Source organism: Trichosurus vulpecula, chromosome 6, assembly GCF_011100635.1.
Source record: "Trichosurus vulpecula isolate mTriVul1 chromosome 6, mTriVul1.pri, whole genome shotgun sequence".
Classification (NCBI taxonomy): Eukaryota; Metazoa; Chordata; class Mammalia; order Diprotodontia; family Phalangeridae; genus Trichosurus; species Trichosurus vulpecula.
Window position 1 is genome coordinate 272473286 of NC_050578.1, and position 20888 is coordinate 272494173.

At 59.5% G+C, this 20888-nt stretch overlaps 3 protein-coding genes across 6 annotated transcripts; all 3 read right to left on the minus strand.

Moving 5' to 3' along the window:
• B3GAT3 (beta-1,3-glucuronyltransferase 3) lies at window positions 1-4040 on the minus strand. 3 transcript variants are annotated; one of them, XM_036765661.1, is made up of 7 exons: window positions 3798-3887; window positions 3319-3419; window positions 3010-3076; window positions 2504-2678; window positions 1387-1747; window positions 928-1218; window positions 1-485 (listed from the first exon to the last, which is right to left on the minus strand). In XM_036765661.1, the coding sequence occupies exons 2-7, from the start codon at window positions 3334-3336 to the stop codon at window positions 387-389; spliced, it is 1011 nt and encodes a 336-aa protein (XP_036621556.1). In that variant the 5' UTR covers window positions 3337-3419; window positions 3798-3887; the 3' UTR covers window positions 1-386. The 3 variants fall into 3 exon arrangements, with proteins under 3 accessions (XP_036621556.1, XP_036621558.1, XP_036621557.1); XM_036765663.1 differs by lacking the exons at window positions 3010-3076; window positions 3798-3887 and adding an exon at window positions 4018-4040; XM_036765662.1 differs by lacking the exon at window positions 3010-3076 and having other exon boundaries at window positions 3798-3894.
• Window positions 4041-4429: 389 nt separating this feature from the next.
• Window positions 4430-14331, minus strand: GANAB (glucosidase II alpha subunit). Of its 2 annotated transcripts, XM_036763220.1 has the most exons (25): window positions 14270-14331; window positions 13068-13172; window positions 12812-12920; window positions 12521-12648; window positions 12233-12412; window positions 11731-11796; window positions 10792-10861; window positions 10597-10684; window positions 10419-10515; window positions 10094-10274; window positions 9646-9799; window positions 8925-9160; window positions 8705-8831; window positions 8499-8578; window positions 7743-7886; window positions 7552-7648; window positions 7107-7208; window positions 6734-6977; window positions 6540-6604; window positions 6330-6406; window positions 6104-6178; window positions 5869-5982; window positions 5662-5774; window positions 5472-5572; window positions 4672-5375 (listed from the first exon to the last, which is right to left on the minus strand). In XM_036763220.1, the coding sequence occupies exons 1-25, from the start codon at window positions 14290-14292 to the stop codon at window positions 5266-5268; spliced, it is 2886 nt and encodes a 961-aa protein (XP_036619115.1). In that variant the 5' UTR covers window positions 14293-14331; the 3' UTR covers window positions 4672-5265. The 2 variants fall into 2 exon arrangements, with proteins under 2 accessions (XP_036619116.1, XP_036619115.1); XM_036763221.1 differs by lacking the exon at window positions 11731-11796 and having other exon boundaries at window positions 4430-5375.
• A 271-nt stretch (window positions 14332-14602) lies between these two features.
• Window positions 14603-19546, minus strand: INTS5 (integrator complex subunit 5). Its single transcript, XM_036762534.1, has 2 exons — window positions 19375-19546; window positions 14603-17685 (listed from the first exon to the last, which is right to left on the minus strand). Exons 1-2 carry the CDS (start codon window positions 19539-19541, stop codon window positions 14712-14714), a joined length of 3141 nt encoding a protein of 1046 aa, XP_036618429.1. The 5' UTR covers window positions 19542-19546; the 3' UTR covers window positions 14603-14711.
• Window positions 19547-20888: the final 1342 nt, after the last annotated feature.

Consider the following 20888-nt stretch of genomic DNA (forward strand, 5'->3'; position numbering starts at 1 on the left):
TCAGAGGATTGACATACTTTATTCTGGAGGTAGGAATGGGGGAACATGCTCACTGTGGGGAGGGACCCAGCAGCCCCAACCTGATCAGGCCCCAAAATGCATGCCCATGCCCACTGAGTAACTGGACAGCACCCCTCTTCGGGCAGTCATCCCCGCTCTTCCAGCTGAGTCCATCTGTCCTGGGGGGATCTCCCCACCCCAGGACTGACCTGGCTCAACACCACTGTCCTCTTGTCTTCTTTGGCAAGCTCCATGCGGCAAGATGGGGGAAGGGAGGAGCCCTAGAAACGGTCACTCTGGCCACCAGGCCCACAGGGCAGACCCTAAATCTGTAGGGTCACGACCTTGGAAACCTACGTGATCCTCTAGCCTACCTATGTCTGCGGTCACACCTCGATGCCGGGGTCCGAGCCCCGGCCCAGCCTCTGCAGCTGTTCCTCCTGTTTCATCTTGGGTTTCTCGGTCCTCGTGTGCCACACCAGCACCTGCAAGCAGCACCACCCCCCGCCCAATCAGAATGGGCGCCAGCCACAAGGGGCCCACCTCAAGCTGAACAAGGCCGTGGAGGGGGGCCCAACCCAGGGAGGGAGGAGACGATGCTTCAGTCCAGCCTCCACCACTCTATTTTCTTTTCTTTGCCTTATTCAAACAAGCAGATCCCTTTGGGCTACCCCTGCCCCCCTTTCACAAGGCCTGCTCTCTCCCCCCACCCCACCCGTCCCCTTCTCTTCCATCACCAGACCCTCCACAGGTTTTAAAGCTCTCAATCTCATCAGTAGTTCTTAAAAACACTAAAATAACAAGCTCAATAGAACAAAAGAACTAGGCAATGAGGCTTCACCAACCAGAGGCTGCTTATGCCTGAGAAAGTATTTGCTGTCCCAATACCTCCCCCTGCCTCCCACCCTGTGGTTCCCGACTCTTTACCCGTGTGCAGTTTGCAGCCCGGGGCTCCAGATCCTTGGGGTCAATGAGATGGCTGAGGAGACTGCTCTCCAGGTGGCCCCGGGGGGCAGTGGAGTCAAACTGGGCACTGGGCCGAGACAAGAGAAGGGGCAGTGATACGGCAAAGCCGGCCATGTCCAGAGGGAAGGGCCGGTCTGGCTCCCAGGCTGTGTGAAAGCCAACCACCTGGCCCCCCTGCACCTGGGGCCCCTCAAACCGCAGGCCGCCGACCAGCCCCACCGGCCACACGGAGACAGCTCGGGTTCCCCTCATCTTGAGGACAAAACAGATCAAGAGAGAGGAACATAGTTACAGTATGCAATGGTCCAAGCTCCTCTAAGGGGCCCCTTCTTCCACAGCAGCACCCCTAAACAGCTTTGGATCACTTTCTCTTTTCACACAATCTCCAAAGGACTGCTCTGCCTCTCACCTTTCTCTTACCTCCTCAAAAAGTTCCCGGCTGTAGGTGTTGTCATCATCAGCAAAGTACACGACCCCCCGAGTCCCCACAGGGGGCGGGTCCCTTTCCCCACCAACTGCAGCCTCTTTTCCCCGGAGCCAATCCAGAGCTCGGTTACGCTGCTCCACACCCCGGGGTCGGACCCAGCCTGGCTCCCCTTCTCGAAGCCGCTGTCCCTTCGGTGTGAGGGCCACCAGGTGAGTGAATCGGAGACCAGAGGCGGCCAGTAGTCCTGAAACCAGTGGAGTAGGGGCCTCGGCATCCTCGACCAGTACCCAATGCAGTCTGGGCACCAAGGACAGGGTCTGTGACAGGCGAACCAGCTCAGCCTTCTGCACCAGCCTAAGTGGAGGAAGATAGGGTTAAGGGAAGGAGAGAAACTGGTGGGTGGCGGACAGGATGAGGACAAGATGCCACTTATGTATGGCTGAACCCTGACATAGCCTCTGAACACAAAATGCTCTAGAATGCTCTTCTTGTCCCAGAAGCCTGGATTTAGGATTCCATGGAACCCACACCTTCGATGTTTTTTACTGCTGTGACCTTGACCAGTCCTGTGACCTCTCAACCTGTTTCTAGATGGAAAATAAGAGCCATAGCACCTTCTTCACAGAGTTACAATGAAAATAAAATGAACTGTGTACAAAAAAACCCTCTACTCTCCAAAGAGCAGATCTCTGTCTCTGTGCCCTCTCCCTCCCTGTCTGCACTCAGCTGGGCCCCAGCTAGGTGATGCAGAGATTCCCCAGGACCACCTTACTTAAGAATGACTTCACAACTTTTCCCATGTTCCCTCTCTCTGAACCTCACTCCCACCTTCTCCCACCCAGTTTTAGCTTTTTCCCCAAAAGAGGCACCAGGTTCCCAGTGCCCCAAGCCCACTCAGGGCCTCTCCAGCCAGGCCTGGCTGATCCTCCTCACTCCTACTTCTTCACGTGGTTGGAACATATCCTTCCAGGAGGGACATCAGTCCTGGACCACAGGCTTTGTGTCTGACCCTGGCCCACATCTGGTCCCCAACTATACCATTCGTGTTTTTAAACAAAACAGCCAACCCCAATTTGCTAAGAGAACTGGCTGCCCAGGTGGAGCAGGTACCTAGCATAGGTGGGGGTCACGACATAAATGGTGGGTAAAGCCTCGGGTTCAGGGGGCTGGGCGGGAGCAGGGGGAGGCCGACCAAGCTCAGCTTGCAGCTGGGAGATCTTCAGGTCTTTCCTGCGAAGGTGCTCAGCAGCTGCTCGAAGGTGCGGGGAGCAGTCACAGGGCTGGCCTGGGTGGCAGAAAAGGGGGAAGAGTGGGTGGAGCACAGAAGAGGGGATCATTCCTGCCCCGAGAGCCACAGACCAAAAGGGAGGAGTCTCTCCACCTTCAACCATTATCTCTGTACCTGCGTGGCCCAGACCAAGTCTCTTAACCTCTCTAGGCAGCAGCGTCCTCATCTGCAACACTGGGGTGGGGGGAAAGAGAGGGCCTCTATAGAACGTCCCCTCCATCCCTAAACCTAGGATGCCACCATCTGATCTGTGCCAGCTTGGGCGTGAGCACCTGTCTCTTCGTTTTCAAAAAGAAGGGTCTGAACAGGCTTCCCACTGACACTTTACCTGGTCCTCCCTCCAGGCGCTCCAAAGGCCTCGTCTGCAGGAGCCAGAGAGCACCCACCTGACCTGCCTGAAAGCAGGAGGCAGTGAGGAGCATTAGAAGGGGAGTCTAGAGACCCTAACCCTAGTCCTGGCTCAGCTGCCGCCTGGGCGCCATCGGGTGGGACGCTGCAAGGAGAGGATACCCGCGGACACTCCCAGGGTCCGGGAAGGAGAGGCCCTGTCGGCTGCCCCCGAGAGCCAGGTTCCGATGGAACCCCTGTCCAGGACACCTCGATACCCACCCCCCCCACCCCACCCCTCCCTCCTCACCGAGCTGCAGGAGAGCATAGAGGAGGCCGGTGAGGGACACCAAAAAATAGACGAGGAAAACGTTCTTCAGCTTCAGCTTCATTGCCGGAGCTGGGAGGACCCTGCGGAGGAGGGGAGGACGGAGCTGAGGATGACCGGGGGAGGAGGGGGAACGGAGCCCACCAGGACTGGGAGCCTCGGAAATAATGGCGGGGGTGGCACCTGGGGGGTGAAGCGACTAGCGTAGGGGGTCTACAGGGCCTGGGGAGGTTGGGGGAGGAGACAAGGCTGGGGCTGGGGGTGTGTGTGACCAGGCAAGGGGTGGGGGCTGGGGGGATTCGGGGCCAAGGGGAGGGGGATGACAAGGCCGGGGGTGGGGCCGTGGAGGCAGAACGGGAAAGGTGGGAGGGGGCAGAGACAAGAGCGTGGCGCGACGACAGGAGGGTCCAGGGACGGGGTGGGGCAGGAAGGGGGGTCGTTGGATGGGACCCCTGCCTCACCCTCTACCGGGTCCGGGATGAGGAGCTCACGCCTCCCCCCCCCCCGGCCCCCCTTCCTTCTCTCCTTCCGGGCCGGTCCACGAGTTCACTTCCGGTCACTTATCCTGGCCCATCCCCTAACTTCCGGGGCAAAGCTCTCCTCGGCCCCACCCCTCAGATTTCCCGCGCCGCTCACTTCCGGGAGCAGCGTTACCCGTGACGTAACTTCCGGTCCACGCACCTGGCGCGGCCCGAACGCCGCGGAGCCACGCGGGCCGAACGAGGTGCCTGGCACGGCCACGTGAGCCCTGCCCCCACACGGATTGGGCGGGGGCGAGGGCGCGCCCTGGCTTCGGGAGGGCTCCGCGCGGGCAATGGGAGGGAGAAGACCCTTCTAGGACCCGAGCAGTGCGGAGAGGGGCGGGCCGGGCCAGGCCAATGCCACGCCCCAGCGCTTTCCAGAACGCTTGAGCCCTGGAGGTCACGCGGTGTCCGGGACTGGCCAAACCCCTGTCATCGGGACCCCACTCTTAAGTACTGAGGGGTCCTCTTCGCTGTAGTCGCGTAAGATGCACGGCGCAAGCGCAGAGCGGGCCGTGTGACGGTGACCCCACCGTCACCTCCCCGTCCCCCCATTCACTGACGAGTCTTCCGACAGTTTCGGTTCTTTTATTGTTTTTCCGTTTATCAAAACCTGCCCCAGCTCGGGCCACGGGGAAGTAAAAAAATGTCCACCCAGATGCCCCTTCCCATATTTCTCGGAGCCCCCAGCCCTGGGCACACATGATCCATTACCCCCCAACCCCTCCCCCCCCCCCCCCCCCCCCCGCAATAAATACACTGGGCAGCCTGTCACTGCCCCAGGGGGGAGGACGGGTCCACAACGGGGGGGGGGGGGGGGGGCTGGGCCCCTCTCCCCCCAAGGGCAGGGAGACAAGGGGCCCGCAGCAGTTCTGGCAGAGTGAGGAGTTGGGGGAAGGAGGAGCCTCACAATCTTCTTTCTCCCCACTCATCACCTACTAGGGAAGGGGGTGGTCCCAGTGTATCGATGGGGTATGAAAATAGAAAGGCTGAAGAGAAGTCACCTGGAGTCCCTTCCCTCAACCAGAGGAGAGGAATAAAAGGGGTGGGCAGGGGATGAAGGTGGAGACCAGTGTCCTTGGGTGGCTAGATCCAGATGCCTAAAACCAAGGCATGAGGGGGAAGAGTCTAGGGAGGAAGAGTTCAGGTCCCCTACAAAGATGGGGTGAAGTCATGGGAAGGGGTCCCGCTGTCGCTGTCTGCTGGGAGAGGAGGGGTCAGGGAAGCAGAGGAGGGATTCCCAACCTCGGAAGCTCCTCTGGCCCCTGCCCAGCTTATGGCCAGTGAATCCTTCGGGCAGCATCTGGGCCCTACTGTGGTTGGAAAGGTGACTCTGGGACAGGGAGCAGACCTCAAGGCAGAGGGAGGGGTTACTCAGGATCTGGCTTGGGCAGGGATAACCCTCGGGCTATCGCAAGTGGATGCTCCAGTCCGCTGCCACAGGGACTCCAGGCTTGCGCAGAGTTAGCACTGAGGTCTCTGCATTGTGATGGAAGCTCAGGACACTTTCAAGCATGTCTGGGGACAAAAGACATGGCCAGTCAGATTTGGACAGGCAAAAACCAGCCTCCACCTTCCCCCCTGGGGGGTGGGGGGGTCAAGTCACTCCCTTACCCTCTGTCTGGAGCAGCACAGAGGCAGGCTTTCCAGCCCCGAGGATCACCACCCGCTCAATCCAGATTGGGGTCTCAAAGTGGCCTTGTGGGTCAGCTGAGCTGGAGGGGGTAGAACAGAGAAATCAGCAGACATGTCAAAGGGAAACAGGGAAGGCTACGCCCCTGCAGCACCAGGGAGAGCTCCTTACCTGGAGGTGAGAGTGTTTCCCGAAAAGGTGAACTTTCGTAGCAGATACTCATTCTGAGTCTGATAGTTGAAAGTATGGCCATCATCTAAATAGAGTTCTCCTTCTGCTGTGCCCTGTGTGGAAGCGGGTGAGAGTCTAGCAGCCACAGAGGGCAGGCAGGATTTAGAGGGACAGGAAGGCTGAAGGAAAGATTCCTGGGTCCCTCACCTGGGGGCTGATTGCCACATAAAGGGTTATGGGATCGTCCTTCATACAGTCTGAAGATCGTCTCACACGCTCCCACCGAGGCACAATGGTGCCCCCACGCTGGAACACAGGGATCTGGGGGAGAGAGAAAAGCCTGGGTCAAGCGTCCCCTCCTTAACATCCATGCCAACCTCCTGTTCTCCCCAGGGATACACAACAAGAAAGGGACAAGCAGTGGACAGTGGGGAGCGCTCACGCTGCTGAGAGTGACCGGGAGGTACAACGTCTGGGGGCCATGGTGCTTCTGGTAGCTCTGAACGTCATACCACACCTAAAGGGAAGGAGTAATGATGGTGGGTTCCCCACTTAGTGTTTGCTTTCACCCCCCACCACACACACAGATACAAAGGCGTGCGCGTGCACTTGCACACACACTCTCTCTCTCTGGTCCTGTCTAAGCCCCTTTCCCTCTGTGAGCTTACCTCCCCTTGGCCAGGCAGGTACACTTGGACTCCACGGGCCCCAGGCTCTGTCACAGGGTGAACCAACAGAGAGTCTCCTAAAACAGACAGGGTGCTGCGGTCACTTACCACAGCAGGAGGAGGGCCCTAGCTTCCTGCCTACAGGCAAGGGGTCTCCATACCAGACTCTTCCCACAGCCACAGATCTTAATCCCTTACCACCATTCTCACCTAGCATGTACTGATCATCTTGGCTGAAGGTGGTCACATCCTTTGGATACTGCACCCACAGGGGCCTGGGGAGGTAGAGGACAGGAGAGTGGAAGTGAAGTACTGAGTGAACCCCACCCCCTGGGCTGTCCACACATCCTTGTCCTTCTCCCAGACCCGCCTCTGTCCCCAGCCTGTGGCACTGCCCCTTTTACCTCATGACAGGATGCCCATCACGGTGAGCACGATAGAAGAGGGTATACCAAAAGGGGAGCAGGGCATAGCGCTGGCGCAAGGCGTCTCGGAGTGGCCCCAGGTACTCGGGGGGCAGCAGCCAGGGTTCTCGCCGGCCTGTGTCCATGTGTGAGTGAGCCCTGTAGAACGGCTGATATGCGCCTACTTGGTACCAGCGCAGCTGCAGCTCTGGCTCAGGGTTCTTGAAGAAGCCGCCAATGTCCGCTGGGAGGCACAGGATGAGATTGGGGAAGAGGTGGTAGAGAGGGTGCTCCCTCCCTCCTCCTCTTGGGTATCTCCAGCCAGTGACCCTCCTCCTGAAGCCCCTCTTTCATCCAGGACCCCATTTCTCACCCCCACAGAAAGAAAGCCCCACCAGCCCCAAGCTGAGGCACATGGGGATGCTGATTTTCAGATGGTCCCACTCTGCTGCATTGTCCCCTGTCCAGATAGCTCCTGGGAAAGGACACAAAGAACATCATGAAGGGGCACCTGGAGGCGGAAGTGAAACCCATCCTTTCAGATCCCACCCAACAGAGCTTTCCCTTCAGCCTGTCCTAGCTAGTGCCCTTCCAGTTCAGCAGGGATCTCCTATCCATCGGAGCATCTGACTGCCAAGAGGTAGGGTCTGTCCCACCAGCTCCAAGCAGGCCAGCTGGATGTCCTAGCATGGTGCAGCTGGAGCTAACACGGAACACTCACCCGCTGGCAGACTGCCCATAGGAAGGGTGTTCCCACGCCCCTGTACCCCATGTTCATGCAGCTTCCTGCCCTCCCCTCCCCTCCTGCAAGATCTCACCAAAGCGCTGAGAGCCAGCGAAGGCGGCCCTGGCCAACACGAATGGGCGCTCTACCCCTCCAGAGCGCTGTATGAGCCCCTCTGCTGTGGCCATGTGCTGAGGGGGCACAGAGAAAGCTGTGGTCAGGACAGTGATGCAGCAGGCCCCAACCCAACACTCCCCATGGCTCAAGGCCACCCAGGAGCCTCACCACATAGAAGCCGTAAATGTTGTGGACATCTCGGTGCTCCCAACCCCCATGGTGCCGGGCATCCTTGAGCATGGTGACCTCAGGACCATTGAACACCGATGGTTCATTCATGTCATTCCAAACATAGAGGTTTGAGGCTGAACCCTAGAAACAAAAGGAAGAGAGCCAGGGTCCAAGGAAGCCAGGAAAGCAAGAGGCAGCATTTCTAAGAAATGATAAATGCAATACATTCAGAGAAACCAAGCAGCACTTTTACCAATTGATTCAGTGACTTTAAAAAAAAAGAATGTACATGATGACCACAAAGACTTCAAAACCCCCTCAACAGTGCCCAGGCAGGACTGAAAGACTGATAATGGGAAGGGCCTCCCTTCACTCAGTAGAGCTGGGGACCAGGGGGCTTTCCAACATGGCCAGATGGTCAATTTTTCTCAATGCTACTTGTTACAAGGGAGGTCTGAGGGTAGCAACAGATGACAAAGAAAAATCATCAACGTGTCTGGAAGAAAGCAAAGATACCAAGTGCACCCTTTGGTTCACTATCCTGCTGAACCTAGAAGCCCAGAGAAGAGTTGGGGAGCCAGCTCCCGAGCCACCCTCCTGCTTCTCTGGGTAGCTATGGGAAGACTTGTTCTTGTAGAGGCCCTCCTCTTAGCCATAAAGGCTAAGACAAAGTAAGGGCATTAAGCACTTAAGCACAGAGTGTGAATGGGAATTTGGGGTGCAGATGGAAGGCGCACCCCACCCTCATCCTACCTCATACTTGTCAAAGCTGAACATATTTGCCCACCAGTCTCTCATCTTGACGTTTGTGAAGTCGGGGTAGCTAACGGAGCCTGGAGAAGATCAGAAGCAAGGGTCACCCCCTGCAGCTAGAGGCTGGTCACACACCCAAGCTCCAACCACAGTGGGACCCCACTCCTCTCAGCTCTGCCAATCCTGGCCAGGCCTTCCCTCCTGACCTGGCCAGCACCAGCCCTCGTAGTCAGAACCATCTCGAGTCTTGACATACAGTCCCAGTGACTGTAATTCCTCATGCACCCGGTATCCCGAGTCCACCTTGATGTGAGGGTCCACGATGGTCACCAGCTGTGAAGAGGGAAAGACCAAGAGGTCAAGGGCTCTCCTGCTCGGACCCCGAGAGCTGACCGACTTCCCTTCACGGCCAGCTAGCCCTCTTACCTTCCGTCTTTTGCCAGCCAGATGTCCCAGCATGGTAAGCGGCTGGGGAAAACGGCTCGAGTCCCAGGTAAAGTAGCGCTTGCCATCAGCATGTTCAATGTCCAGCCAGATGACATCACAGGGGATGTCATGATTATCAAAGCCCTGGTCAACATCAATCACATCGGCCTCATCCCGATAATTCCAACGACTTTGGTGGTAGCCGAGGGAGAAGAGTGGGGGGAGGGCCTGGGTCCCTATGGGAGCAGGGAAGGATTGTGGAGTCACCAATCAGGCGAAATTCAAAGCATGGGTTGTGCCTGAGTGCAAGGCCCAAGATCAGCCCCATATCAGCAATTCAAGACACAGAAACTTGGGAGGAGGAAAAGCATTTTCCTCCTTTATCTCCTACAGGGAGAACAGGACTGTGGAAGTGAAACAAGACTCGGAGGGGTTGCCCCAACACAGCTGATGCGACTGATGTCTGGTACTAAACCCCCTTATTGTTCTTTGTTGTAAGGGATGGCTCATGAGGAAGGGGAGAGAAAAGGATGCATACGGATGCAAAGGTGATACAAAAGAACAAAAACTGTCATCACAAAACCAAATTTGAACAAAAGAATGAGGATTCTAGAAATGCTGTAAACCAGGCCTGTACATGTGAGAAGGTGAGGTGCTCAGTAAGCACAGGGCTGCTGGTCTGGCACTCGGACCAAGACGTTAACGATGTGCAGGACCACACCTGTGAGACTGGCGTACTGACGGAAGATGTCTGAGACCGCGGGCCCGAGGAGCAAGAACACATCAATAACACCACTCTCTGACATCCAGCGCACATCAGTCTGGGGCGTCTCTCCCCCACCCTGGAGGTAATCCAGCATCTTCCCAAACAGCGTCTGTGCCAGGACGACGAGAAATTAGATACTCCCTGCCTACCGATTCCCACAACAGGGGTCTTCAATCATTCCCTAGTTGCCATCCAGGACCTCCTTCCAGAGTATTGGTCTGATGGGCTCTGCCAGAAGGCCTGGATGACACAATAGATTTCTTCCTCCCACCAGTAATCACACTCCCATTGGGCCCAAGCAAGTCATCCCTGTTTTCTGTACCCAGACCATGTAGACCTCAAGTGACTGTTTCCTGTCACCTGGTGATGTTCCACAGCCCCCCATCCCTAGTCTCCCCCTCACCTTTCCTGCCGTATTAGAGGATATATCAACCCATGTCTCAGCTGCATTGAGCCAGAAAATCCCAAGGTCTCGGTGGACGCTGTGTGCCCAGAGCACAGGCACTGAGGCATACAAGGCCATGGGGTTATACAGCTCATACTGGAAGACATCGAGGTTGTAGAGTCGATATGGCTCCCCGCCCCTGCAAAGGCCAAGGCATCAGAACTGCCCCCAAGCGATCATGGGGTGACTGCTCACATGACCTCCAGGGAAGGCCCTCCAGCCTCTGGCTGTGCACATCCCCTCCCTTGCCTTCCCTGCCCCTCTCCCTCTGCATGTGACTCACTCAGTGACTTTCAGTCTCAGATTGTCTGCATGCTCTGGGATTCCATACACATGTTCCATTCCAGGCAAAGAGAAATCCAGACCCACTGACGTGGGGCCTGTAAAAGGAGGCAGGTCAGGCCTTCCACCCATTGTTTTAGTGCCCCCTCCCTCTTGCTCCAATGCCCTTCCCTCCTCACCAAAAGGCTTGCTGTCTGAGTGGGTTTTGAACATCTCCTCCCAGGCCCCTGGCTCATCACTGTCATCCTTTCCTCTGTTCTCCTCTGACTGCAAGAGGAAGAAAGGGGATGCCACCCCAATCAAGTGGCGCAGGCCGGTCAGTCTGAGTCGGCACTCCCCGCCTTGCCTCACTTTCCCTCCTTCCTCCCTCTCACCTTGTCTGTTTTCCCAGCAGCCTCCTCGTCTGGGGTTCCATCCCCCTCAGCTGGTTCCTGTGGTCCCTCCCTGGAAGGTAGGAGAGTTGTCTGCTCCAGGCCAAGGGGAGAGGTTTTTTGGCTTTGACTTTGTTTGTTTGGGGGCTGGTGGAAGCATGGGGATGAGGAAGGAGCATAGGGCCTGAGCTTCACTCAGGCATGGAATGAGTACATCCCCAGGGAGTATATCCTCATACAAAGGCAGGCCTGGGAGTGTGCCAAGAGGTGAAAAGGAGGGATGCAGGGAGGGAGGGAAGGAGGGCAATGATCAAGGCAACAAGTAATGTGCTTTTCACATGTCCACGCATGCCACTGTAGAGCACTGGGAACAAGGGAAAAAAGGAGGGAAAGAGGCAGAACAACTCAGGGGATTTGGCAGCTGAATGAGCACAAACCTGGTTGTTACCGCCTCACCGCCCAGTCAATCCCCCTCCCCTCCCCCCACCCCGCCTCACTTTCCCCTTCTGTAGGACAAAAGCTGTTCAAAGGTGAAGGGTCATCCTTGGGGAGGGATCTACATAGTGGGCTGGGGCACCTGGAGACGGGGGCACCCTGATCAACTCCTACTCCATCTTGCCTGAAGCAGAGAGAACAAAGCTCCCAGCATCCACCTTCCTAGCCCCAGGGAGTAGCAAGCAGGTTCCCAGCACTTCCCAGCCCTCCTGGAACAGAAATCCTTTAGCTAAGAGGGCAGAGATGGGGTGGGGGGGGGAGAGAAAGAGAGAGAGAAAAAGAGAGAGGGAGGGAGAGAGAGAGACACAGAAAGAGAGGGGAAGAGAGAGCGTGTGCACACGTGTGTGCATGTGTGTGTGTGTTTCTGTGGGGCGCGGGATAAAGGAGCACAGGGATGGAGGGGCAGGGGTTAAGGAACAGATACAGTACCAGTGGCCGTGGATTTACCTAGAGAAAAGGTTCTTGATCTTATCCCATATGCTACCGAACGTGAGACTAACTTTATCCGAGAAACTGGGGCAGGAGGAGAGGGGAAGGAAGGGGAGGGCAGAGGGGCAGGGGAAAGGAGGCACAAAACCAACACAAAAACAGAAACACAAAAGTGAGTTTCAGTCGACGAACATCCAGAGACGGAAAAACCAAACAAACAAAAAAAAATTTATTTAAAAAAAAAATGGGGGAAAAATAAATCTGGGAAACAAGACAGCTCCAGGAGAGGGGTGAAGTGACTTCGGGTCTCTTCGCCTGAAGAGGGAGGCCCAGGAAGGGCACCCCACCGTAGGGCAGGGGCAGTCTCCTGGCCAGCGCGCATTTTCCCCGAAGGTTCTTGACTCTTCCCTTCCCCCATCTCCCTGACTCCTCCATCCCTCCGCAAGAAACCCGTCGGGCCCAGACTCTCTAGGAGGCCTCCTTGCAGCCCTTTCTGGTAGCTTCCCATCCCTTTACTCACGAATTCCTGGGAAGCCTCTGGTGCTCAAAGACCATAAGTCCCCGGGCATTGACGCTGAGCACAAGGCTGCGGTTCTCCAGCAGGTCCAGTCGGAAGGGCCTTCCCGTCAGGATGATTTTGTAGGGGCCCTCGGCCACAGTCAGCTCCACGCTGTTCTCATCTCGGCCAGAGATGGACAGCCTAATGACAACATCAAGAGGAAGAAGTAATGAAGACCACACAGACCAGGAGGCCCTGGAGGTGGGGGAGGGAGAAGGTGAAGAGAGGCAGAGACCCCAGTAGAATTACCGAGCCGTGGGGGGATCTGCCACCAAGACATCAGGCACCCGGTAACGTGGCCGGAGGGGCTTGAGCTCATCGATGCGAATCCGAGTCATGTTCCCCTGTAGTCCTTGTAGCTCCAACAGCAACACCACCTGCATGAGACACAGGTGAGGACCAGCCCTGCCCCATGCTCCCCGGCAGGGGTGGGGGCTTGGGGTCCTCTTCTTGCTAGCCCCTCCCCCTACAAGAGCCTAGAACCCGGAGGATTCACCCCCCCATGTTCTTCCAGACCTATCCCTCCATACCACCTCTGACCTTGGTGACTTCATTGACCAGGTGGACCGTGAGGGCATCAGGGGTAAGTTCTAGAGAGTCCAGCAGGGCACGGTAGGGGGAAGAGCCGGGCTGAATGCTGCGCTGCCGCCTGCACAGAAGAGACTGGATAAATGGGGGGGGCGGGGGGGGGGGGGCCGGGGCGGGCGGGGCAGACAGCTCCGGAAGCCCAGCCTTCCCCTGGAGCCCCCAGGGCACTGCCCATTGTTTCTCTTCCCAGGACCCCTCCAATCCGTACTTGCAGAAAGAACTCTGGTCACACGTCTTGAAGTTGCTTCTGTCCACTGCCAAGGCTGCGGAAAGGCAGAGGCCCAGACAGGCCAGGGCCAGCTCTGCCTGGGACCTGGGAAAGGAAGAGGGAGCGCTCAGGACCAGGACCAGGACCAGGACCAGGACCTGCGGACTAGGCGGCCCAGGGGGCCCGGGAAACCCCCAGTAACAGCCGGCTCCCTTCCACCGGCGGCGTTAATCATCTGTTACACTAAGGGTTGTTACCTTACCCACTGGGCCTTGGGGAAGGAAAAGGCGGCAAACTGCCCCCCACCCCCCAGCACGGCAGGGAGAGGTCCGGGCTCTTGGCTCAGGTTACATCAGCCTCTGGGACAAAAGGGGCCCCGAGCAGCGGCCCCAAGGGGACGCCGGGAGCCACACTTGTCCCCGGGGCACAGACTCGGGGGAGGAGCCAGGGTGCGGTGGGTCCCCGTGGGCTTGGCTTTCTGCCGCCTCCTCCTGTCCCACCCGGGCCCACGGGGTCCCCCGGGTGTGCGCAGCGGCCGCCCCCTTTCCCTCCACGATCCAGAACCAGGAAGCCAAGGCGAACACGGAGCCGGGGGTCCGAGCAAGACTCCAGGCACAGGGCGGGACCCATGCGGGGCGCCACGAAGTCCGCTTTCACTAGACCCCAGGGGGGCGTCTGCTTTGGGATTACATAAACTCCCATCCAACGATCATCCGTGCCCCCATTTTACAGATGAGGCAACTAGCCGATGGGCCTGCGGGCAAGAAGCCCTGAGTTCGAAACCGGCCTCGGGCTCCTCCTAGCTGGGGTGACCCTGGCTAAGTCACTGGACGTCGCGGCGCCTCCACTTCCTCATCTGTGCCCCCTCTCAGGCTTAGGGGGGATCAAAGGGCCCGGCCCAGAGGAGGGAGTGCGTGGCTCTGGGGCCGTCTACACTCGCGGGCCACCACCGTGTTCTCAGGCCAGCCACGCCGGACCCTCTCAGAACCGTGTCCCCCACCCCACCCCCGTCCAGGGTCGCAGCCCCGTCCATCCGCCCCACCCCCACGACCGGGTCGGCGCTCGCTCCATCCCCCATGGGCCCTTCCTAGGGATGTTCCCCAGGTGTCAGGTGGGAGAGGGGGGCTGCCGGGACACTGGGCGGGGGTGGGCAGGGGAGAGGGTCGCCGGAGCCGGACCGAGTTCTTCCCCACTCTCCTCACCTCCGACGCGCCGCCGCCGCCATCTTGTGCCGGGTTTGATCCTTGACCCTGGCTCTCCCCTCCTCCCATCCCCCGTCACGCAGGGACACGTGACCCCGCGCGCCCTCCCGTCCCGAGAGGTGATTGGCCACCCGAGAGCAGGGAGCCAAACTGGCCTATGGGCAAAGCGCAGGCCATGACGGAAGGGAGCCGGGAGGCGGGAATAAGGAACAGGCAGCCGGTGATAGGAGTGTTTCCAACCTGCTGCGCTGCCATTGGCCCGTTTCCGTTCCCAGCCCGCCCCCCCCCCCCCCCCCAAGCTGTGCTAGGATGGCCACACTAGTCATGGTCTTTGCAAACTGGGCAACCTTTATTTAGTGGGGGAAGAACCAACGGAATGGTCAGGGCAGGGGGTGGGGTGGCACCGACCTCGCGCCCCCCTCACACACCCCCTAGGGGCAGCTCATGTACCCTGCCTCTGCGGGGTGGGCCAGGCCTGGAACCTGCCTGAGAACAGGCCCAAGCGGTCAATGTTCCTGTGCAGGACACTGTGCAGGACAGCCAGGTGGGGCCCCCCGGCCCCACCCCCCTCCCTGGAGAAGTCCCGGGCAAAGCGGCCCCTCTCAGGCTGGAAAGCAAACTTCTGGGGCAGGGGGCCATGCTCTCGCAGGAAGCCCCAGACGCTGAGCAGCAGCAGCCGAACCTCGAAGGGCGCCAGTTGGCTGAACACCTCATGCATGTTGCCCAGGGTCGGGGGCAGCAGGCTCCCCTCAGCCATGACGGCCACCAGTGTACAGGAGGCCTCCAGCTGCCAGGGCGACTGGGAGGTGTCCAGGTGGCGGGAGGCCTCCCAATGACCCAGGAGGGCCGCCAGGAGCCCCCTCAGCAGGACAGAACAGTAGCACAGGGCCGGGGGTGCCGCAGCCACCAGCTTCAGCAGCTCAAAGAGTAGCGGGTGCTCCCGGAATCGGCGACCGATGCGGAGGTCCCGCTCGACCGTGGTGCGGGCATGATCCTCAGGGGGCCAGGCCAGCTCAGCCCCAGCTGCATCTGGGCACACGCTCTCCACCAAGGTCACTGCCACTGCTTTGGCCGCTTCGGGGCTCAACGCAGGGGATCCCCAGCAGTCACCGGCTCCGGTCCCTCCCAAAGCACTACAGCAGTGCACCAAAAGTCGAAGGAGACTCTGCGTGTTGTAGGTCACCTCCTGGGCACTACGGGAGCGGGCTGACCTGGGAGGCTTCAGGCCCCGGCCAATGACTCCAGCATGAAACACTGACCAGACGCCTCCCGGTCCCGGCACTGCAGCCGTGTGCCGCCTGTTGGTCTCCAGCAGGTAAGCAGAGGCTGAACCAGAAGAGGCGGCGAGTGACACATTCTCACTTCCCCCTTCTCCTTCACCCCCAAACAGCTCTGCATTGCCGCGATGCAAAGCTCCCTCCACCAGAAGTTGGAGGACGGCTTTGAGGCCAGCAGGAGAGGCCTGGGAGAGCCGTGCGAGCAGTTGCGAAGCTGAGGAGACACCCGGGGGCCCATGAAGCCTCAGGGAGGCAAAGAATCGAGACACACCGGCCCTCACCAAGCTCAGGAGCTGGGCAGGGAGCAGGGCTCCCTGGGGAATGGGGCAGATGGCCAGCAGGGATGAAGCAGCTTCAGCCACTTCCTCTTCGGGGTGCAACAGGAGCGGAGCCAGGTCAGGAAGCTGGGCAGAGATAGCCTCACCAACACGGGCCCCCAGGGCAGCGGGGCCTTCGCCACCCTGCTGCTCCCACCCGACCAGCACAGCCAGGTTCCGGAGCAGCCTGGCAGTAAAAGGAGGGAGCAGCGTCCCTGCATGGACTCGAGCCAGGCAACTGCACAAAGCCAAGGGCAGCAAACCAGAGAGACTGACCACCAGCCCAGCATAGAGCTGTGTGGCCAGGCTCAACTCTTCTGGGGTTCGGGCCCGACTCAAGAGATGGCCCAAAGCTTCAGGCCCACAGCTGGGCCGGGTATAGACAGACAGAAGGCCCAGGAGCTGGTGCTGCCAGAGGAAGCGCTTCCGCTCCAGCCTCAGGGTCTCCCCACACAGCTCTGCAACGTGGCTCCGCAAGGCATCCAGAAAGGGCACCGCACGGGGTGGGGGCGGAGGACCCAGGACCCCGTCCCCAGGTGACCCTCCCCTATCATGCACCAGCTTCTGTAGGTGCAGCAGCAGCAGCTGGATGAGGCGGTCACAGGCCTCCCGGACAGCGTCGGGGACAGCAAGGCCGGGGGGTGTGATGACCGATGCTGGCATAGCCGTGTCCACCAAGAACTGCAGGAGCCGGTAAGCCCCGGCCCCAGATGCCTGGCTGACCAGGTGGACCGCCAGGCTCAGCATGTTGTCCAGTTCCTCTCGGCCGAAGACCTGGAGGTGCTGCTGAAGCTGGCTCAGGACCGACGGGGGCTTCAGGCAGTCCACCAGCTCCCCCGAGACAGTGCCCAGCAGGGCTGGAGACATGACCGCCAGCTGCAGCAGGAAGGGCACTGTGGCCTGAAGGGAGGGGTCACCCCCCCGCCCCCCCGAGCCTGCCGCCAAGCTCTCATGGAACATACGAAGGAGCTCGCGGCGGATGCTGTCCCCATGGCGTGAGGCCAGGTGCCCCAGGATCCCCACCACAGATGCAATCTTTGGCACGCGCTTCTCCCCAGGGACAGCAGGGTTGGAGGGGAAGACATCTGCTGCTGGGGTCGCAGGGGGGCCACCTGCTCCCCCACTTCCCCCCCCAGCCCCACCATGGACACAAAAATCCTTGAGTCCACAGGACAGGACACGAGAGATAATGGTCCCAGGGAAGGAGGAGCCAATGTGGGCCACGACCCAGTCAAAATGGGGAGAATGCTGGACAGATGTGTCCAGGAGGGCATCCACACAGGCATCGGGACAGCTCCCAATGAGGGCAGACAGGCACTGCACGTAAATGTCCATCAAGGTCCGGGTAGCACGGCACCCCATCCACAGCTGCAGCAGCTCATTGAGGGAGCCTGCGGCATGGGGCACCCGCTGGTGGCGGCCAGAGTATTTGCTGCTGAGCTGTCCCATCAGGTCGATGGACCATGCGCTCACCACAGGGGCCCAGGCTTTGGGATTGGCCCGGATGAACTCAGAGAGCACCTGCTGCACCTCCTGTACCACATCCTCCAGACCAGGACCCCCGGCGGGAGCGTGGGAAGGCAGTGGCGCACGGAGATGTTGCGGGCCCGTCGTGGCACCGTCATCCAGCGTAGCCAGGTGGGCCCGGACGCTCTCATCAAAGACGCTTCTCAGGTGGTCGAGGACGGCCGCCCGGGCCGGGGGCAAGGAGCGCAGCAGGAGGAGGCCACAACGGGCGTGGTCACGGGCAGAGAGCTGATGGCCTAGGACAGGGTCAACACCAGTTAGAAAAGCCTTGATCTCCTGAGCCAGCTCCTGCGCACTGTGGAGAAGGGAGAGAAAGGGCCCGTGCTGAGAGGCTTCTGCCCCCCAACAAATCCAGCAGCATCCCCGCATCATCACCAAGAAGGAAAGTCCCTTGTAGCCTCCAGGATCTAACCCACTCCTGAACAGGAGCCAGACCTCCCTCTTAGAATGTCCCCAAGAGGGCCATCCCACCCCAGCCTGCCAGACTCCCTCCGTGGGTGCCCACCACCTCCCCCAGGGAAGCTCCCTCCACTTGTGGACGTTCCCAATTGTCTGCAAACCCTCCCTCTCACTACTCCTGGGTCTGGCAAATAGAAGAGTGACATCATGGTCCTTCCTCCTGTTCCCCTCCTCCTTGAACTGATACTCCTACGGCAGGGTTTCCAATGCCCTGATCGCCAGGCCACGGGACGCCCCCCATCCCCAAACTGTGACTCCTGGAACCAAACACAACGCTCAGGGACATGGAGCAATTATGACACGGTGGGATGGGAAGCTCATTGGGTCCAGCTCCCTTATGTTAGAGCCCATAGAAAGGAGGTGCTCCAGATCAGAGCTGCCTCCTCCCCCCACACTGTGCTCCTCTCTACATCCGATAAAGGTCTGGGCCGACGTTCATGGACCTTAAGAGCCCCAGACGCCGCCTTGTTCTGTATCATGGCTCCACGGAAACTGGCCAGGAGAGAGGAAGGGTCTTGCACAGCTGGTATAGATCTCATCTGAACCCACACTTCCTAAGTCCGAATCCAGCAGGCTCTAACCACTGGCCCACACTGCTTGAAGGCTCCTCCCAGCTCTGACCCTGGGAGTCTCCAATTCTCTGACCACAGGCTTGGGGGGAGGGGCTGATTGGACCTCAGCTGTCCCACTCACTAGCTGCACTGCCTCCCCCTCTGACTCGAGACCCCACTCGGAGGGCCAATAATCTCTGCATAGGCCCGGCTGCTCCTCCCACAGTCACCCGCGCCCACCCCGGGTGGGTGTGCCCCAGTGCTTGGGTGACTGACGGGGGCATCCCGGGGCTGGGGACTCCCACACCTCCAACACCAACTGTCCAGTGGACACCAGACGCGTGCAGCCGGGCAGCCCTCCCGCCCCCGCGCCTCCAGACCTGGGGGCCCCTTCCTTCGGCCTCCCCCGACGGCTGCCAAGCCTCGGCCCTTCTCCCCCTCCTCCCCTCTCTCGGGCGTCCAGTCCGTGGCCACGCGGCTGCCTGGTCCAGAACCCCCCCGCTCCCGATCCCGATCCCTCCTCGGCCCCCGAGTGCCTCTAGCGAGGACCGCCGCCTCCCCGAGTCTGCCCTGAAGCCCCGAACCCCGGCTCCGGCTGCCTTTCGCTGCTCCCCTTTTACACGCGAGGCGACACTCTGCCCTCCGGGCCTTTGCACCGGCCGTCCCCGGCGCCTGGGGTGCCCTCCTTCCTCCCCGGCCGCCTCTAGAACCCCGAGCTAGTGCAGGGCGAGAGCACCCGCCGGGGGGAGGGGGCCCAGGGTCCGGACCCAGGCTCTGCGGTTTGCCCTTAGTCGAGCCCCTCCCGCCGCGGGCCTCAGTTTCCTCGGACGTAAAACCAGGGAACCGAACCGGCCGCCCTCACGCTTCCGCCCCGCCCCCTACGCGGCCTCAGTTTCCTCGTCTGTACAATGGGGCGGGATCGACGAGTCTCAGGCGCCGACTGCAGGTCGGCTCGAACGCCGGCGCCCACGCACCTGAGCGGGGACGCGGGCCCGTGGGCGGCGGGCGCGGGTGGGGCCGGGGGCCCGGCAGGATCACACAGCGCCGACATCCCGAGCCCAGGGCCGGCGGCGGCGGCGGCGGCGTCGGCGGCAGCTGGAGGGGCGGCGGGGGCGGGAGCGGCGGAGCGCGGGAGGCGCATGCGCGCGGGGCGGCCAGCGAGCGACGGAAACCGCCGAGCGGCGGGGCGCGCAAAGGAGTCCGGCCCCACCTGAGGTCGAGGTAGAAACGTTCCGCGCCCCGCCGGGTCCCTGCAAGGGGAGGGCTTAGGAAGGCGGGGAGGGGCGGGGCGGAACGCCCCTAAGCCAATCCGAGAACGTCAGAGAGGGGAGACCGCTGGAACGACCCTCCCATTTTACAGATAGGGAAACTGAGACCCTAACCACCCAGCGTGCACGAATCCTAGAGAGCACGTCCTACAGGACCTAGCCCCCTTTCCACGGCGGGCTCCCTCATATATTCTCCCCATGTGCGCAGGAAATGATAGCGTTCTATTTACAGACCGACGTTCTGTAAAATGGGCATGATCCTAGTACTTACTTCCAGGACGGTCGTGAGCGTCCAACGAGACACCGTGTGCAGTGCGGCGGAAACGACGCTCTTAGAGCATCATCATTCTAAGGTTCTAATAAACCCTAGATTATTGACTGCCGGTTTGGAGGGATGAGAAGGGGGGTAAACTGAAGCCACAAACGGAAGCTGTCATCTCCCCTGATTCGCCTAAGGGAGGGGAGGTGCGTCTCCAATTCCTTTAACACGTTTTTTCTTTTGACCATTTACTGAATAAAGAAATGCCACAAAATCAGCTCCCTTGCTGATACCAAACTTGTTCAATATGTAACACCGGCTTCGTGAGTAAATACCGCAAATATTTTAAAATATGTATCAATTCCGCATTGGGGAGGAAAGGAGAGGGTACGTGAGATCACACATTGCAGCCGGCCGGGGATGGGAAGGACTGAGAAGTAACAAGGTCAGGAAGACCTGAGTTTGACACTTAGACACAGACAGGTCGCCTAATCTCTCTCAGCCTAACTGCATCTGTAAAATGGAGTGGATAATAACCCACCCCACAGAAGATGAAAAGATCTAAAAGCGGGTTCAGGGTAGGAGCTGGAGATCCAGCCTGGGCCGCAGAGGGACAGGTAGTCAGACATCTGGATCCGGAAGTGAAATGGTAAACTGCCCCTTTTAGGCTTTGCTTCTTTTCTTGGGATTCAGGTTTTCAGGATCAATTGTCCAGAGAGGTTAGTGCCTGATTAACACAACTCTTTAACTCCTCTCCTGGAACCCTTAGAAATCCAATCACTTAACAAAATCATTGACAAGCAACTGGGGACCTGAACCGTACAATGACAGTCTCTGTTCTCCATGAACGGATCAGTTTTGTTGAGGAGACAAGGCTGATAAACACACACACACACACAACTGAGCAAGTCAAAACCATACGGGAGAGGGGCAGGGAGGGTGGAGTGAAGAAGGGAACAAT

What these genes read in the sequence shown, in the direction of transcription:
- INTS5 (XM_036762534.1), bottom strand. Translation starts at nt 19,541, where the DNA reads ATGCGCCTCCCGCGCTCCGCCGCTCCCGCCCCCGCCGCCCCTCCAGCT. An exon ending in GGGCCCGCGTCCCCGCTCAG is followed by an intron (nt 17,686 to 19,374) that starts GTGCGTGGGCGC and finishes CCTTCTCCACAG; the next exon opens with TGCGCAGGAGCTGGCTCAGG.
- GANAB (XM_036763220.1), bottom strand. Translation starts at nt 14,292, where the DNA reads ATGGCGGCGGCGGCGCGTCGGAG. An exon ending in GACCAGAGTTCTTTCTGCAA is followed by an intron (nt 12,921 to 13,067) that starts GTACGGATTGGA and finishes TCTTCTGTGCAG; the next exon opens with GCGGCAGCGCAGCATTCAGC. An exon ending in GATGGGCATCCTGTCATGAG is followed by an intron (nt 6,605 to 6,733) that starts GTAAAAGGGGCA and finishes CTACCTCCCCAG; the next exon opens with GCCCCTGTGGGTGCAGTATC.
- B3GAT3 (XM_036765661.1), bottom strand. An exon ending in GCGCCTGGAGGGAGGACCAG is followed by an intron (nt 2,679 to 3,009) that starts GTAAAGTGTCAG and finishes TCTGCCACCCAG; the next exon opens with GCCAGCCCTGTGACTGCTCC. An exon ending in GGGCTGCAAACTGCACACGG is followed by an intron (nt 486 to 927) that starts GTAAAGAGTCGG and finishes TGCTGCTTGCAG; the next exon opens with GTGCTGGTGTGGCACACGAG.